At 43.3% G+C, this 19302-nt stretch overlaps 1 protein-coding gene across 8 annotated transcripts in view; it reads right to left on the bottom strand.

Annotated features, from left to right (window-relative positions):
- The window catches only part of POU2F1 (POU class 2 homeobox 1), a 188055-nt gene that overhangs the window by 29168 nt on the left and 139585 nt on the right, over positions 1-19302 (bottom strand). For all 8 annotated transcript variants that reach the window (XM_043538438.1, XM_043538444.1, XM_043538440.1 and 5 more), the window contains 3 exons: positions 16919-17013; positions 14008-14181; positions 5102-5243 (listed from right to left, as the gene is read on the bottom strand). In XM_043538438.1, coding sequence (XP_043394373.1) covers positions 5102-5243; positions 14008-14181; positions 16919-17013 — 411 coding nt within the window. The remainder of the gene's footprint in view (positions 1-5101; positions 5244-14007; positions 14182-16918; positions 17014-19302) is intronic.

The following is a 19302-nucleotide window of genomic DNA, read 5'->3' as shown; positions in this document are numbered from 1 at the left end:
CATCCATCAATCTGCGAACAATTTAGAACCGTTGAAATGAAGGTCCTTGACTGGGATCTGAACCTCCTTAGGGAAATGAGAGAGCTGGAGCCAGGAGACTCTTCTCATTACCAATGCTTTGGCCATCGAACAAGCGGTGGTGTCAGCAGCATCGAGGGAGGCTTGCAACATTGTTCTGGCCAATAGCTGGCCTTCCGCTATAATCGCTTGAAACTGCTCCCTGTGTTTTGCAGATAGGTGGTCAACAAAGGACATGAGTTTGGTGTAGTTGATATGGTTATATTTTGCCATTCAGGCCTCAAAATTGGCAATTCTGAATTGAAGTGAGGATGAGGAGTAAGACTTTCTCCCAAATAGGCCCAGATGCTTGCGGTCTTTATTGTGAGGTGTTGATTTAGTGTGGTGCTGCCTAAAGCTTTCATTCACCACATCTACCAGGGAGTTAGGTCAGGGGTGGGAAAATGAAAACTCCAAGCGCTTTGCTGGGACATAACATTTCTTGTCTGTTCTTTTACATGTAGGCGGAATGGACACTATACTGGTGTGTGCCAAACAATCTTTGCTGGATGTAAAAGCCTCATTAACAGGTAATGCTATACAGGCCACTGATGGTGAATGGAGGATATCGAGCAGCTTATGATGAGGCTCCATAACCTCCCCGAGTGGAATCTGTAAGGAGTCTGCAAGTCTCTTGATCAGATCCTGGAAGTGTTTAAAATCATCCACCAGGAATGAGAGGGGAGACATAACTGCTTCATCCGCAGATCAAGAGATATTGCCTGTAGGCGAAACCTCTTCATCAGCTCTAGTCTCCTGCTCCTCAAAAGATTCCCCCTGAGGGTCAGGTCTTCTCGGGGGAGCAGGTAATGCCAACTGTTCTTGCCCATGGTGGGTAATACTGGATGTCCTAGAGAATTGTTGACTATAAACAGCCCAAAGTCCCAATATGGCCAAGGAGGAGAAGCATAACGCACTGGTGGAGGCACCGAAGGGTGCTCGTACCAGTAAGGCACTGGTGGTAATCATGGGCCGTGGACAGTCGCAGCTTCAGTCAAAGCCTCTGGAAAGGGACCTCTGAAGGAGTGAGGAAGAGAGCCCTGGACCGACACTTGTCATACCGAGGTGAGGTCATCAACAGAAGCCTTTTCCTCTGGTTCACTCAGGAATGATGGAGCACCTAGAGAAATCTGAGGTGAAATAATTGGTACCAGGAACACCTCAGGTGATCTGGATGTCCTCAATATCGAGAGCACGTCAGAGCTGAGCAGTCTCCGATATAAGCAGGTCCCAAGGAACATGGAACTCCTGAGATACTGTGAGGGGCATCAGTTCCAAGGCTGACAAGTGTAGTACAATAGTTGTGGCTGGCGGTGTTGCCGGTGCTGTAGACTTTGATGGTGCCAAGTGTTTCACGCGCTCTGAGGGATGTGCAGTTGGAGCCCGAGCGGGCTTCTTCAGTACTGAGGGAGCATAGGAAGAGTTCTTCTTTCTGCCTTTGTCTGATTCTGGTACCGAGGGTGTCTCTGAAGCTGAAGCCCTGCTGCCACGCTGGCTAGCTGTGCTCTGGGACCAGTGGAACCAGGAGCCTCGTCAGTACCTAACTGGAAAGCTGGTGGTGCCAAGGTAGCAACAACCTTGGCTTTTTAGAGGTAGAATCTCCACCTGGTGAACCTGGGGCACATTCCTTCGAGAGCTTGTGAGAGAAGTCCTGTATCTTCCTCTTGGGCATCCTGGAAGTGTGGTGCTCCAAGATAGCAAACTTACCTGGGGACTGGTGTACAGTGGGGGGCCCCTTGACCTGGATCAGAGGCTGGACGTAGAGAGCTCCCCAGCATATGGAGGAGAAGCTTAAATTCTCTGTTTTTCCCGGCTCTTGATTTCAACGAAAGGCAAAAGTTACACTTTTGAGTGACGTGCGACTCACCAAGGCACCGGATACATCATGAATGTCTGATGCTAACTAGGATGGCATGATGAACAGCATTTAAAGCCTGGAGAACCAGGCATCGCCATGCAGACAGAAAATGTCTAATCATCTAAAACTTATCTAAATAGAGTATAGAAAAGAGTTTTTTTTTAAGAAAGGAAAGAAGCTAGAATAAAGGAAATTATTGACTTTGATGAAGTAACATTAATATTAACACAACCACTAACTAACAGTAAAGTTGAGGAGATCTGAAGGGACAACTACTAGAGGTCAGTCTCAGGCCAAGGTGATTGAGAAGGAACTGAGGGTGGTTTGCCTGTGCAATGCTATATAACAACAGGACGGGGCACAAGACTAATGCACATGTGGGCCGAACAGACATTGCTATGAAAAATCTCCGATTGACAGCACAGGGGGTGCTATCGTACCTAGAGCGGAACACCTGTAGGTACATTACTTGAAGAAAAACCCTACATTCCAAAGCAATGTTAATTCATTGCATCTCCATGAAATACCCTTCATTCCCATCCCTCATGCTTCAAACATGTTACTATGGCACAGCTAAAATATTCATTGATATACAATTCATCAATGATTATTTTCAGCAATAATCCTTGTTAATTATGGATTTTTTTCACTATTCCCCAGACAGCCCAGCTCTCTGAGCTTCAGCAGTTGTCTGAGCAGCCTAGCACAGAATCTCCTTCCCCTGCTCCACGTGTGTCTGGGAAGGAGGGAACTAGTAATCAGCTTCAGTGGCTCATCTCAGCTACAAGGTGTTGTCTGATGCTATATTCTCTAGACCAGGGGTTCTCAAAACTTTTTCTTGCTGAGGTCCTCCTCAACATACTATGAAAAATGCCAGAGCCTGGAGGGCGGGGACAGCATGGGGCTCCAGGCTGGAGGGAGGGACCCTTGGACATAGGCATAGTTTTACTTCTATTGGGAAGGGGGCAAGGGCTGGCAGGGCTCAAACCAACTCCGCTCAAGTTAAGTGCTGGGGCTTGGAGGAACTGGGTTTTAGCCACAGGGTTCTGCGGCCCCCCGAAAGGGTTCGTGGACGCCCAGGGGGCCAAGGACCCCTGGTTGAGAACCGCTGCTCTAGACAGCCCAGATGGCCATCACACACTTCTGGCTCTATCCTTCCCTCACTGAAAGCTGGACTTGAGCTCTGGCTCCCTGACCTCCTTATCCTCCATCTGATTCTACAGAACAGTGACAGAAGCATGCACTTAAACCAGTTAATTTCCCCTTTTTGGAAACGGTGCAGGACAAGAGACAGCTGAAAGCAGGTCAGGTCAGATAGGAAGCAAAATGCTGGAATAATAAATAACGAATTCAGCTGCAAAATCATGGAGTCCACAAGCCTTGAGTGAGATTAAAAGGGCAGTTCACACCACTCAGAACTACTGTTCTAGGTTCCTTGCAGACTCAGATGGGCATCAATTACATTCAGCTCATGTTTCCAAGATTATCTTTGCAACCATGAGGGCCAGAAACTTACTTTTTTTTAAAATGAAAGCTGAAATCCTGGAGTACAATTTTGTAGCAAGTTCCACAATCATGGAAGACACAGGGCCCTGGCTGAGATGCTACACCCTTCTATGTACTTCTACTTAGGTTCCAATTAAACTACTGAAGTCAACGTGAGTCTTTCAACTGACTAATTGTAGCTGGATAAAATTCTAATGCAGGGGTTCCCAAACTTTTTGCCGGCATGACCCCATTTTAATGAAGTATTTCCTGCAGGGACCCCAGACAACATGGAGGACACCATTCTGCTCTACAAAATGGCATCCTCTGCATAGCGTGACCTCACACCTCTGGTGTGTGCAAGGTCACGCCGCATGGGGGACGCCATTTAGTAGAGCAAATTGGTGTCCTCCACACAGCGTGACCTTATATGTATGGTGCACGTGAGGTCACACTATACAGAGGATGCTGTTTTGTAGAGCTACATAGTGTCCTCTGTGCACCGTGACCTTGCATGCGCCGTATGTGCAAGGCCATGCTCTGTGGAACAAAATGGCATCATCTGCACACTCAGGATTGTTGCAACCCCATCTGCTAATGGTGTGACCCCATTTGGGGTCACAACCCACCGTTTGGGAACCACTGTCCTAGGGGCTTGGAATACCCTCTGAGAAACCTTGGTGTTGGATGCTACAGAACCAGCCAGAAACTTTTTGCTGACATTTCTTTGTTGGCCAAATGAAGTGAGGCCCTACATTAAACTGGATGGCATTTTTGTTTGTCTGTAATGCAATAGATTTTGAACACTGCATTCAATCAATTCCAAAATTTCAAGTAATGTTCTAGGCATGAGTGAGTAGAACTCCATTGACTTTGGTGAAAATTGGAAAACTAGGAGGAAATGGGGGACAAATGGTTAGAAGACCTCTCAGCTTCAGCCAGGTCTGTTATGGTCTACAGATTAAAGAACTAGTTGATGGCAGCCATTAACAACCTCAAGCATAACAATGGCCCCATCTCAGCTCTGCTCACTGTCTGAGTTTAAAATGTCAACATCCCGAATGACTTATCTCCCACAGAGAAAGAAAAGGATAAATAATGTTATGTTGTGGATAGGAACATATGGGGAGGGGGAGGGGGGTTGTGGAGGGGAGGAAGAGGGGGCGCACACAGAGCCCCTAGCATGGAGAGAGGGAGAAATGGAGGGGGCACAGAGTCCATGGCATGGAAAGGAGGGTGGCACACAGGGAGCTTGTGGAGGGACTGGATGAATCTTGAGAGCTGCTGGTGTATGCAGTGAGCTTGGCCTGCACTAGCTACGAAGTGTGCAACCCTCTTGTAACTACCCAACTGGGAAAGGAATCTAGAGGACAGTTAGAAGTTATATGCGCGTGCACACACACACACACACACACAGCATGTGGTGTACACTTTTCCCTCACGCCAGCCAATGATTCCACTGACTGTGTAGCACATATCCAAAAGCTATATGGGAACTGCTTCAAAGGCCTGTCGACCCTTGGACCAATGCTATTATTACTTTTATCCTCGTGAATTACCTGTCCCAAGAAGAGATAGGGAAGCTTGATGGATTTTGTAACAAGTGACTTAAGGCCCAAACCAAATAGAAGAGTAAAGCAATTTTTCAGAATCCCACTGGATTTGTGGTGGGATTGTGAAGAAGTTCACAGACTCATTCACCTGCATCATTGAGCCACTTTTCCAGAAGTGGCTTTAACTTGCACATGTTTTTAAAGCTGAGGTTCAAGGCTTCAAAGCGAGAGATGGTAGTTTGGCTGAAGTCATTTCCATAGAGTTTGCCCATAGCGAGCCCAACATCACCCTGCACAAAGAGAGAGAGAGAGAGAGAGAGAGAGAGAGAGAGAGAGAGATTCATTAACATATGACTCTTAGCTATAGAAGTCTCTTCTACCACAGAGGACACAAAGCACTAACTGAAACGAACATCTGTGGGCCCTTTTGGTGACACCACTTCTACATAAGGCTTCAGGTACACAGAAATTTGCTCAGTGCTAATAGGTTCATGCCAATCCAGATGATAAAAAAGATTAGTCTTTCCAAGTTTCTCACTCTTTAATCTGAACTCTTTCCAGAATATCTCAGGAGTCTTTGGCTTGGTCTCCACATTAACACTGAGCACCACATCCCACCAAATATTAATTCAAGCATTTACAGCAAACACTATAACTCTTGGGAGCAGAACTGAAGATGTACCTACTTAACCCCAAAGAAGAGAAATTGAAATAAAAGAATTGGGAAATACTAATTATTTCAGGGCAACAATTCAGTGTAACATCTTGCAGATGGTGAGAGGATCAGATTTGTCCATAACCCAAGGTGCTCATCTTAACTTTTACTGGATTTTATATTTTGAGGTTCAAACTGAGGCTCTCCAGCAGATCTGTTTCAGAAGCAGAAGAAAAGTTAAACTATTCTCAATAATGGTCAATTATACCATCAACATCACATGTCTGTCCAAAGAGAAGTTGGGAAATTTACAGCCAGCCAGACCATCATTACCACTACATCTGGAGTTATTACTTTTCCAAACTCAGGGTTTTGGCTCTGTATCAAGCATTCTGCTTGCACTCGCATTTATACATAGAAGGATCTTAAAGTGTTTTACGCACAGAGGTGGGCTATTATCAAATTCAATTAAATAGGAGGGAGTCCCATCAGTACTTGGACGGGAGACCTCCAAAGAAAACCCAGTGTAGCCTGATGCCTCAGAAGAAAATGTCTCTATTCTTTTAGTCAGTAGTGAGTCACCCATCTTGCAGGTGGCTCAAGAGCACTATTCTTCAGGAGCTATCATTTTAAAGTTTCATCGGAAAATTTAATTCTTGTTTGTGGTCACTAAAAATCCTTTGGCAGTTTTTGCAAGTGCAAGAGTCCTGCCCATGGTATATACTTTAAACCACCTTAAAGAAAACATCACGGTATAGAAGTAGTTAATATAGTTTAAATCCACACTACAAAATTTAAAATCAATTTTACAACAGTGCTGAAAAAATCCTAAAAAAGGAGATTGAGGGGGTTGGTTGGGTTGAACACAGTGTAGTTTAAAAGTGGTTTAGTTGGATTGTGAATAGTGCTTACTGTATTCTCCTCTAAAGCTAGTCCCACAACCCAGCCTGATACCAACTAAGGGAATGAAGAGTGGCTACTTCCAAGCCAGGAAAAAAGAACAGGCAGTCTAGTAAATTGCACAATGCATATAAAGGGAAAAAAAAGATACCAATGTGGATTTGAAAAATGGACTAAAATGACTGATGGTTCACCAAGTTACCTGGTCAGAAGAGGAAACCTGTATGAACTGTGAGATGTTACCTCATATGTCCCATAATTCTGTGTATTTCAAAGCCCATTAACTGGCTCCCAGAGAGGCAATGTGGATGCTCTAGCAGGGTTTATGCAGCTGAAACCTTGCTATTTCAACCATTTTGGAGATGGATCTGATCATGCTTAGATTGGACAGATTTTTTATGAGGCTTGTGACAGTCTCCTGAACAACTTCCAACTCTGCTATTTATGCTCTTCCTACCAATATTTGCCCTTTGGTTTAACTTAAATAAGGAGCGGTTACCTACCTTGTACAGTATCTGGAGTTCTTGGAGATGTGCGTCCATACAGGCGCTCCACTTCGGGATGTGCACACATCTGTGCACTCCTGACTGCTGATTTTCATCAGCAGTGTCTGTGAGTCTCCACCTGTGCCCTAGATACCCTTATGCTATGGATCAAGGATATATGTGGGATGGACCCACTGCCACTCCTGTTCCTTCTCAACCAAGGAAGTCCAGTGAGAAGAGACTTGAGACAGATGGGAAGTAGGGTGGGTAGTGAAGAATCCACAGGGGGACACATCTTGAAGAACACCAGTTACCGCACAAGGTAAGTAAGTAACCTCTCCTCCTTCTTCGAATAGAGTCCCTGTGGGTACTCCACTTCAGGAGTTTCCTGAGCAGTACCTCAGTTATGGAGGAGGGTGCTGATGAGGTAGATGGAGTACAGACTATAGAATGGCATCACTAAAAGCCACATCAGCTCTGGAAGCAGGCACAATAGCATACTGCTGGGAAAATGTGCACCAGAGACCAGATGGCTGCTCTGCAAATGTGAGAAATGCTTTTCTCACATTTGCAGAGCATGCTTTTCAGTAGGGCCACAGAGGTAGATTGAGCCTTGGTGGAACAGGCAATTGCTCTAGAAGAGGGACAAGTTCCTGAAGTATTATAACAGGTCAAGTTACATCCCAAAACATATTTGGACAGTCTTTGGGTAGAGATAGGATTCCCCTTCATTCGTTCTGTGATCAAGATTAGCTTAAAGGACTTAGTCTGGTTGAGGTAGAAGATGAGAGTCTTTCCTACATTGTGTATGGAGGCTTGCTTCTTCTCTTGACGAGTGAGACTTGGGATAAAACACCAGTAGGTGAATTTCCTGATTAATGTGGAACCGTGAAGACATAGTGGTTCACAGTGGTTGGGTGAGTAAAGATTGAAAACCTTTTGAGGGGTGGGGTGGGGGGGTGAAAGACTGTCCTGGCAGCCAGGTGAACCTTAATCAAGCTCAGCAATAAATGAGTGTTTTTTAAATTTGGAATGTAATTGAACATGTGGGTCAGGCAGGACTGGAGAGGAGCCTGGAAGCATTTCCACTTCTGCAGGCAAGTCTTCTTTGTTGTGGGTTTTCTATTATTAAGCAGTACTGTTTGTACACATCTGGGGAGCAGTCCTGTTCTATATGAGAGAGCCATTTAGAAGCCAGGCCTTGAGGTGCATGATGAATCCCGACTCCTGCGTGAGGAGATTCGCTGTCCAGGCATGGCCCTTCCACTTTTAAAAGTAGAGAGGCTATAGTCCCCCTGGAGTCCCACCCAACCCCAGTTTAGGCACCCGTGGTTGGTACCAGGGATCAAGTGGGCACTGCAGACCAGAGAGGATCTGGTAACTGCATCAGTACCAGAAGTAGAATCTTGGTTGGCTGGTGAGACGGTACTGGAGGATATGTCTATACAGGTCAGAAACTCTTCTCAGCATGCTCCATGGGTTTGTGTGGAACCAGTGACCGCGTCAGTACTGAGGATGAGCCACCATTGTATATGGCAGGACTATAGGGTAGGTCAATTCCAGGAAGTAAGTTGGTATCAGCAGAAAGTATCTCTTAGTAACTCTGAGCAACGATGACTCAGGTTCTTCTAGGATCCAAAGATTCTTGTGGAAAAGGAGCCTGGACGGTACCAGAGACTCCAAGTAAGGACCCTCAGGAGTTAGTACATTGGGTGGCACTGGAAATGGTACTGAAGTGCTATTTGTGCACTCTTCTCTGCTGGCTGTGGAAGGTAGTACCAATGAAGATTTCAGCTTAACTTTAAAGTCATTGTGTTTCAGAGGTGCTGGGTCCAGTGTCAACTCTGGTGTTTACAACATGGCTTCTCAGTATGTGGTGTGGTTTTCCTAGCCAGTACCAGGGTCTTGGTAACAGAGGAGACAGGAGCCTCAGAAGAACCCTTGGTTGGATGCAAGGTCTCCAGAGAGCTGGATCAACAGGTGATTTTTTCCTTCTTTGACCCCATTTTGGGGAACAGAATCTGTTTTTTTATGATCTGAGCAGTTCTGAGGGGTTCCCAAGATGTTTGTTTACTGCAGGAGCGATGATGGTCACCAGGGCTCTCTGAGTAATTGAATGCAATATATGGCAGGGGGAAAGGCGGTCTGACTCAGACCCTGCAGGTTTCAGGGAACATTCCAACAAGAGTTTTAGCCTGTTGTCCCTCAATTTTTAGGTCTACTTTTAAATCCTGAGCAGTTGTTACATTTGAAGGGGATGAGAGTCTCTCCAAGGCAGCGGAGGCAGAAGCATCTGTTGCTGCAGGGAAAAAGACCTATGGCACGTGTGGCAGGGCTTGAAGCCCAGGATTGTGGGCATAATCTGTTACTCAAGACCATGAACTGAGGCCTGAGAAAAACAAATGAGAATGGAAGGCTGACTCCCCCCCAAATACAATCTGTGCTAAATAACAGAAAAATAAATAAAATAAATTACTAACAGAGTAAGAAAAAATAAGAGAAATAGCAAGCAGCTTGGCAAGCTAACAGACTCTACAACACTCTCTCAAGCTGCAGGCAGTTGAGAAGCACCAGCAGTGGTGGAGACTCTGCTCCCCCGAATATCCTCATATTGGAGCAGAGGGATATCTAGGGCACAGACAATCTCCAATCATGAGTGCACGTGTAAGCACACATCCTGAAGTGGAGCACCCATAGGGATACTCCTTGAAGTAGTAGTTATTCATTTCTTTGTGAACATTTCCCCCCCAAAGATGGTATCATTTCAGTGGTAGGTGAAGGCATTACTGTATGGGAATTAGCGAAGAGTCAGTCACACACCACTGAAGTAAAGGATAAAGACACTTTGCAATAAACAAGTTCGATACACTTCGTGGAACGACAATCCTCTTACAGAACAATGAAAACAAATATGGAGCACAATATGAGCAGTTATACTTCATTACAGTAGTGTCATTCGTGCCAGAAGAGAGGTGACAAGAGATAATATTCCCATTTGTTTGTATTACATCACAAGATATTATAACATGTCAAATCACAAGTTCCCATAGTAGGAACACATCTCAAACTAGTCAGTGTGGATGTAGGTAATGTCTGTACAGTATTTCAGGATTATCAGAAGGAATACTTTGTTTGGATTTAAATGGGTCAAACATGCAGCTATTTTAAAAGAAATTAAAATTATATAAAACCCTCAATTAATCTGTTTTGGACACTTACTTTAAAATGATAAAGAACTATCGCAAGTAAAAACCAGCTTATTATATTACCCCCAAAATGGAATGTAATAGGCAATTAGTGTACAATGCAAACTAGACCCTTGTAATTATATTTGAAAAGAACAAAAGTAAATCCGATGAATTTGAAAATAACCTACGTCATTGGCAATGAATTTTTCTGTTATCCTTTGGCATGCAATCTAATTATGTGCCTATAGGAAACCTTAGTAATAAGATCCTTAATTACTACACAATTATGTAATTAGGTAATAGTTATTAAAAACTGCCTAAATTATGTACATATTTACTCAAAGAATAAGAATGGATCAATCAAGTAAATACTATGCCATTCAGAACAGTTTTTTGGTTGTTCTTTTTAAATAAAGGGAAATTTAATACAAAAAGCTGCCTTTGTATTATACTGGGATTGTGATACTAAGCTCAAAAGCAAGGGCTGGTAATAGAATCCTTGAGTTATTGTGTCTGCTTTTTCCTCCACCGTACAAATTCAGGACAGTGTCAGTAAAGAGACTTAACCCTTAACTTAAAAATCCTGATTTCTGCTGCATAATCATTTCACAATGACACAGCAAGGCAGGCTAATTGTCACAACTGTGATGAGCACAAACTAGAAATCCTCAGTTAAGCAACACTATTCTATTCAATACAGTTTCTTATACCATAGAATCATAGAATATCAGGGTTGGAAGGGACCCCAGAAGGTCATCTAGTCCAACCCCCTGCTCGAAGCAGGACCAATTCCCAGTTAAATCATCCCAGCCAGGGCTTTGTCAAGCCTGACCTTAAAAACCTCTAAGGAAGGAGATTCTACCACCTCCCTAGGTAACGCATTCCAGTGTTTCACCACCCTCTTAGTGAAAAAGTTTTTCCTAATATCCAATCTAAACCTCCCCCATTGCAACTTGAGACCATTACTCCTCGTTCTGTCATCTGCTACCATTGAGAACAGTCTAGAGCCATCCTCTTTGGAACCACCTTTCAGGTAGTTGAAAGCAGCTATCAAATCCCCCCTCATTCTTCTCTTCTGCAGACTAAACAACCCCAGTTCCCTCAGCCTCTCCTCATAAGTCATGTGCTCTAGACCCCTAATCATTTTTGTTGCCCTTCGCTGGACTCTCTCCAATTTTTCCACATCCTTCTTGTAGTGTGGGGCCCAAAACTGGACACAGTACTCCAGATGAGGCCTCACCAGTGTCGAATAGAGGGGAACGATCACGTCCCTCGATCTGCTCGCTATGCCCCTACTTATACATCCCAAAATGCCATTGGCCTTCTTGGCAACAAGGGCACACTGCTGACTCATATCCAGCTTCTCGTCCACTGTCACCCCTAGGTCCTTTTCCGCAGAACTGCTGCCTAGCCATTCGGTCCCTAGTCTGTAGCGGTGCATTGGATTCTTCCATCCTAAGTGCAGGACCCTGCACTTATCCTTATTGAACCTCATCAGATTTCTTTTGGCCCAATCCTCCAATTTGTCTAGGTCCTTCTGTATCCTATCCCTCCCCTCCAGCGTATCTACCACTCCTCCCAGTTTAGTATCATCCGCAAATTTGCTGAGAGTGCAATCCACACCATCCTCCAGATCATTTATGAAGATATTGAACAAAACCGGCCCCAGGACCGACCCCTGGGGCACTCCACTTGACTCCGGCTGCCAACTAGACATGGAGCCATTGATCACTACCCGTTGAGCCCGACAATCTAGCCAACTTTCTACCCACCTTATAGTGCATTCATCCAGCCATACTTCCTTAACTTGCTGACAAGAATACTGCGGGAGACCGTGTCAAAAGCTTTGCTAAAGTCAAGAAACAATACATCCACTGCTTTCCCTTCATCCACAGAACCAGTAATCTCATCATAAAAGGCGATTAGATTAGTCAGGCATGACCTTCCCTTGGTGAATCCATGCTGACTGTTCCTGATCACTTTCCTCTCATGCAAGTGCTTCAGGATTGATTCTTTGAGGACCTGCTCCATGATTTTTCCAGGGACTGAGGTGAGGCTGACTGGCCTGTAGTTCCCAGGATCCTCCTTCTTCCCTTTTTTAAAGATTGGCACTACATTAGCCTTTTTCCAGTCATCCGGGACTTCCCCCGTTCGCCACGAGTTTTCAAAGATAATGGCCAAGGGCTCTGCAATCACAGCCGCCAATTCCTTCAGCACTCTCGGATGCAACTTGTCCGGCCCCATGGACTTGTGCACATCCAGCTTTTCTAAATAGTCCCTAACCACCTCTATCTCCACAGAGGGCTGGCCATCTCTTCCCCATTTTGTGATTATGCTTATCACCATAATATTTGAGTCTCATGAGGGAGAGACTGAAGCATGCTCGTGCCAACAAAACACTCATCTTACTAAGAACAACCTGTTCTTGTGCGGTAATTAAGATTCTGGCAGGAACTTGTGAACCCTGATTTTTCAGGCATTTAGAACGTTATCGGAAAAATAAATCTGACCATGGACACATGCATTCAGCTACAGCAGGTTCACTTATTCTGAATTCACAAAAAATTGGATTGGCTGCTTTGAGTTCAGACTTCTGATTTTTGTTCACTCCTTCTAGCAAAACATGCTAATGTTTAACAGCATGCTACCAGACTTCTTGATAGGGACAGAGGATTTTAATTTTTAAGGGGGAAAAAAACACTTAATTTTGATTTTTTTCAAGATGGAACTCCTGGATCCAAGCACAGCTTCACTCAGCAACAGGATAACAGAACATATAATCCTACTTTGCACTACTAATAGCACCTTTCATCCAACAATATTCAATATACAGTATTCAAAATTACTTCCTTCAGCCTCATCCTGATGGGTTCTTGTGCTCTGACTCCACCCACCTAAACGGATTTCACCACCAGGCTTTAGGTAAGCAGACTAGTGAACCTTTGCTCTGGTTCGTGCTCTGTAGGATGGGAGTTGCTTTTCCTTAATTTTGCTCCTCTACCTTCATTTAAACATTGCTAAATACTTAACGGCAAAAGTGGGTTTTGTTTTTGTTTTTTTTGTTTGGGTTTTTTAGAACTCAGGAGTCCGGGCACCTACTTCCTTGCTCTAACTCTAAAACAGTTCCTTTCTTATCATCAATTATTTACATATGAACCTGGTGAAAGAAAGAAAGATTGATAAGCTTGTCTTCAGCGTATTCAATGTGGACACTATTCCAGAGTGGTGATCAAACCTCATATGTGTTCTTCAAGTTTACTATTTTCTTATTCAACTTGTCTTTTCACAACTTGTTTCTGGATCATCTTTTTAAGATTTCTCCTCTGCCATTTGAGTTCTCATTTGCGGACCCTTGCAAGCCTTAAACCTCAAATACAGAATCATTAATATTTAATAGGAAAATGTGTTCAAATGATAAAACCCTTCAACATATAAAGCAGCTTCATCACAGTTTTGACACCATCTTTAAATACTTAGAATGGTTAAGTGTGCTATATGACTTGAGAGGTTGCATTTCCGAGAGCAGCTTTTAAAGTGTTTTGACCTATCTTTTTTAAATCTTCTAGGCTGAACAGACCACATTCAATGACAGCCTGAGCTGGTAAATTCATGCACCTGCTGGGAAAATGGCTACCTTTTAAAACCAACAAGGGAGCGAGTAAGATGTGTATGGCCTCTTCCGTTCTTTTCTGATACAGAAGGGAAAGACGAGAGCTTAATTCTATTTAAGAAGGCACTGCTAAGAAGGGGTGCTATTGTCCCCAACCTCCAAACCTGAAAACTGATTTAACCCTATACTGGGAGGTATAGGGTTACTCAATTTTACCTGAGTGAATCCAAGTTTAATCCGTCTTTGTTTGAAAGTCTTGGCAAACTGCTCAAGCTCCTCAAGGTCACTGGGCTCCTCCAAGCTGGGAGTCTCAATTCGCTTTGGTGTTGATTGGCTCTGTGGAAGTGGCTGAATGGGGGTTGCTGCTATTGTGCGTGTTGGGGTTGCTGGCTGTTGAGGGTAGGAGACAGGAAGAGAAAAAAAAGTTTTTTTTTAAAACACAAAATAGTGGAAATCAATCTCACTCAGGAGTCCAGATTCCCACAGGAGACAGGTTGGATAGTAATATATCTACCATTTCTAATAAATCCCAAAGTGCTCTCAAATTTATTGACATTGCTCAAATAAAGGCCATCACAATCCACTGTACTATATTAGTATACAGTCTTTCAAGAAGGACTCTGTCAAAAACAGCCAAGGAAAAACAAAAGATATACTGTACCAGTTTACTAATGCCTTCTGCCTGCTCCAAGAACAGTTCAACGTTACTCTTAATATTTTTCAACACTTTTGGAGAGCTTGGCATTCATCCCCTTTAATTATTTTAAAATTCAATTTACTGTGGGTGCAGCATCAAGTTGACAGCTCTACAGACCCAAATCCTCTATTTTTCCTCAGAACAAGCTTAGCAGAGGCAGCAGCAACACAAATATCCCTAACATTTCCCCTTGTGAATGTGACACAACCTCGTCCCGGAGGCACCACTTCCGGGGCGGGGAGAGAGCAGTTTGCTCTCTTTGGCACCTCTGCTGAGACTGCTAACAAGAAGAGTATTTATAATGGAGACATTATACGGCAATAATTCCTCTTAAAAAAATAAAAACTCACAGAAAGGAATTTCTTTTAGGTCTCTGATTTTCCCAGCATAACCACACAGTTTCCTAGGAAACTACTGAAAAGTTTGCTATTCCTGACAATTAGCCTATAAAGATCATTTCCCAATATAAAAGTAGGAATACAGGGCCTCAGTAAGAGCCTGAGATATGTGTGCGCGCTATGGAAACCACAGTTAGGCTAGGTTTCACACAATCAAAATATATTAAGAGAACATCTGGGTTTCACAGTTAAGGTTTTGCACACAATCTGAACGTTGGAATTTCTTGAGCTTTGAGTGCTTTACTCCACCTCCTTGGGTGTATGCATTGTTAAAATGCAGAGCTGAATCCTCCTTTGGCCAAATTCTGTTCACTGCAGCTGAGGGGCTTGGGCAAAGATGGTTTTGCGCCATTTCTATGTCCTCGGCCCAATTCTGACGCTGTTTATGCCCCCAATGCAACAGAGAGAAGCCTCAAGACCGCTCTAAATTGCGCTGGTTGGTAATAGCCTCCAAACGGCCGTTCCATAGCACTTCAGTGCGACAGCCATATCGCCTACAAAGCTAAACCTCCGACTGGCTCACTAAGTTGGCTTTCTACTTGGTTAGTGCTAGTGATATTCTGCAATGCAGAGCAGGAGGTTTGGGGGGGCAGGATTTAGCTCACTGTCTTTAATTACATGATCACATATTATTGCTCAGATAATATACAATATTTTCAAGAACTGTAGATACATGTCGCACACTTTTTCCCCCTTAAATTTTTATTAAAGTTCTTTTTTTCCCCCTATGTTACACATTAGAGAAAATCTTTGTTAGGGACATGTGAAGCTCCCCAAGCTGTGAACTAGAATAGCTAATTTCCACTATTCTACATTGCATATAGAAAATGTAGTAAGCAATACAAGTACAGGTACTATGTACTTTTCATATATGGCACTTTCACAGACTGTAACAGACGCAATAGTATGTGCTACAAAATGCTACCTGCATTAAAAGAAAAACATTATGTGAATAGTCTGTTTTTCAGAAATAATATGTGATCATATAATTAGAGGCTACAGTAACACACAAACAGAAGCAAGCATAGTTAAAGCTGCAGGCACTTTAACATTACTTTTCCAGAGTTTTGAAAGATTAACCGTAGAGCTTTAATAGCTTAAAACAATGTTTTTAAACGTTTCTTTTTTTTTTTTTTTTTTGAAGATATAAATCATGGAAAAACAGCTAAAAATTAGTTTTACTCTTCTGCTGACTTGCAAAAGATTGGCAACAATATCTTTGGCTAGAAAATAGACCACTTTGCCCCAGGATCTTTGGAAAACTTCCAGGAGAGAAACCCTTTCCTGCACACTTTAGGAAGCCCTCAACCCTTTTCCTGTAAGTTTTAGGAACTCTGAGAACCTTATAAAGAAATGGAGGAATTGATGCAAATGTTCCTATGGACATGTTGCCTTAAGCCCCACACATCTGCCAATTAAGCAGCTAAATTAACTGCACACTCCTGAATAGTATAGCCTCTTTTAGCTGTGTAAAGTATATTAAAAAATTACTCTATATAACATGAAGTCTTCAGTCTTATAATTTTGTCAAATCAAAAATATTTTTCATTAGAACAATTAAAGGCACTTTTACTCAATGAGGACTATTTCCATGCCAAATACAACATATAGCCCTTTAGGTTTTAAATCTATTAAAAACAAGGTTGCAAAAATATTTAATATAATGGGAAAAGGGTATTGTCCACCACTCTACTTGTGCTCAAAACTGACTCAACCATTTTTGTTCAAATTACTAAAAACTTCCACCTTCAGGAAAAGGCCAAGCATGGATAATTTCAGTCCAAAGAGGAAACGTTTTGGTAAATTATGAGTGAATGAAAACAGGAAAATTTGAAGGGAAACTATTATGCAGCCTTAATATACAGATAACTATAACTGGAGCTGGCACTTCTGTTGTATTGTAGCCATCTAGAAAAGTGAGACGACTAAGTAGCTCAACTTCCATTCTTGCAACAAACATATATGTGCCCCTCTTGCACATTAGTTTGAGTGCCCCAAAGAACTGCTGAAAAGCTTCAGGAGGAAAACTGACCTGTGAGGTGAGGGTGATGCTTGGCTGAGACTGCAGGAGGTTGGCTTGGCTTTGCTGAGGTAGTTGCGTTAAGAGATTCTGCGCTTGCAGGAGACCTGAAAAGAGGTGGTTTGGCAAATAGTTTCAGAAACTTTAGAAGCTGACTGAAATGAAGCACTTAAAAAAAAAAAAAAGAAGATAGATGAAAGGCTGACATCTCCAATGTCTTTAATTCTCAGTCCACAATTCCCCTGCATTCCTCTAAAGCGTAGGGTCAAGTATCAGGGGGTAGCCGTATTAGTCTGTATCCACAAAAACAAGGAGTCCAGTAGCACCTTAAAGACTAAGGGATTTATTTGGGCATAAGCTTTCGTGGGTAAAAAACCACTTCTTCAGATGCATGGAGTGAAAATCACATATGCAGGCATTACATAATGACACATGAAGAGAAGGGAGTTACCTCACAAGTGGAGAACCAGTGTTGACAGGGCCAATTCGATCAGGGTGGATGTAGTCCACTCCCAACAATAGATGAGGAGGTGTCAATTCCAGGAGAGGCAAAGCTGCTTTCGTAATGAGCCAGCCACTCCCAGTCCCTATTCAAGCCCAAATTAATGGTGTTAAATTTGCAAATGAATGTTAGTTCTGCTGTTTCTCTTTGAAGTCTGTTTCTGAAGGATTTTTTGTTCAACTATAGCTACTTTCAAATCTGTTATAGAATGTCCAGGAAGATTGAAGTGTTCGCCTAGTGACTTTTGTATGTTACCATTCCTGATGTCCGATTTGTGTCTATTCTTTTATGTAGGGACTGTCCTGTTTTGCCAATGTACATGGCAGAGGGTCATTGCTGGCACACGATGGCGTGTATAACACTGGTAGACGAGCAGGTGAATGAGCCTCTGATGGTATGATTGATGCGGTTGTGTCCTCTGATGGTGTCCTCAGTTTGCAAATGGTGTTGCAAATTTAGCACCATTAATTTGGGCTTGAATAGGCTATTTTTGCAGCATTACTTTGCCTGTGATGCAGACACAATAAGAGCTGACTGGGGCTGCGCTTATATTATATGTAGAAAGTGTTTCATCTAATGATAGTACTATCGGCTTAATGCCTTGGAGGTGTCAATTGGTCTTCCCTTTCTGGTTTGGTACTTAAACAGTTAGTAGACAGCTGAGGGTTGAAGAGCCAAGTAAAAATAAAATGAAGCCACTGATGAAGGTGATTAAATGTTACACTCTGCACAATACATTTCAGCTGTTGGAACATCCCTTTAGAATGAAGAATGAAATGGCTTTAGCAGACTAAAGTAGTATAACAAACAGAAGAAATATATCCAATCACTTGCAAATATAAAACAGAGACTTAATCTTTAGAAAGGAGTAATTATATCTCAAATGTTAGATAAGGTACTGAACATTCTTTAGGTTGCACCACAAAAATTGAGGTTACAGTAATTCCTCACTTAACGTTGTAGTTATATTCCTGAAAAATGCAACTTTAAGCAAAATGATGTTAAGTGAATCCAATTTCCCCATAAGAATTAATGTAAATGGGGGGCAGGGGGAGGAGGATTAGGTTCCAGGGAAATTTTTTTTTTTTGCCAGACAAAAGACTACACATACACACATACAGTATAAGTTTTAAACAAACAATTTAATACTGTACACAGCGATGATGATTGTGAAGCTTGGTTGAGGTGGTGAAGTCAGAGGGTGGGATATTTCCCAGGGAATGTCTTACTGCTAAATGATGAACTAGCAATTGGCTGAGCCCTCAAGGGTTAACTCGTTGTTAATGTAGCCTCACACTCTACAAGGCAGCACGAATGGAGGGAGGGGAGACAGGATGGCAGACAGAGAGACACACCCTGTGTCTCTCTGTCTAAGAGAGACAGATGCGCATTTCCCCTTTAAGTACGCTGATACCACTCTTAAGTGCACCACCTTGTTAAGTTAATCCGCAAGCAGCTGCTGCCAGGAAGGTCCCTCCGTCCTAAGCCCTGTCGTGTGCGTCCCCTGCTCTATGGAGATGGGGTAAGCGGGGTGCAGGAGTAGGGGGGAGAGGGACACCCTGACATTAGCCCCCCCAGCAAGCAGGAGGCTCTGGAGAGCAGCTCCAAGGCAGAGGGCAGGAGCAGCACGGGGCGGTGGGGGGAGGGACAGCTGAATTGCCAGCAACTGATAGCCTGCTGGGCTGCTGCTGCACAGGGAACTTAGGGGAGCGAGAAGCTGATAGGGGGGCTGCCGGTCCACCCTGGTTCCAAGCCCCCACCAGCTAGCTCCAACGGGCTGCTCTTTCTGCAAGCAGTGGACAAAGCAGGTGGCTGCCAAACAACGTTATAAGGGAGCACTGCGCAACTTTAAACAAGCATGTTCCCTAATTGATCAGCAACGTAACAATGAAAC

This window comes from Chelonia mydas, chromosome 1, assembly GCF_015237465.2.
Source record: "Chelonia mydas isolate rCheMyd1 chromosome 1, rCheMyd1.pri.v2, whole genome shotgun sequence".
NCBI classification, from domain to species: domain Eukaryota; kingdom Metazoa; phylum Chordata; order Testudines; family Cheloniidae; genus Chelonia; species Chelonia mydas.
The sequence above is the reverse complement of the archived record's forward strand: the minus strand, read 5'-3'. Positions and strand labels throughout refer to the sequence as shown.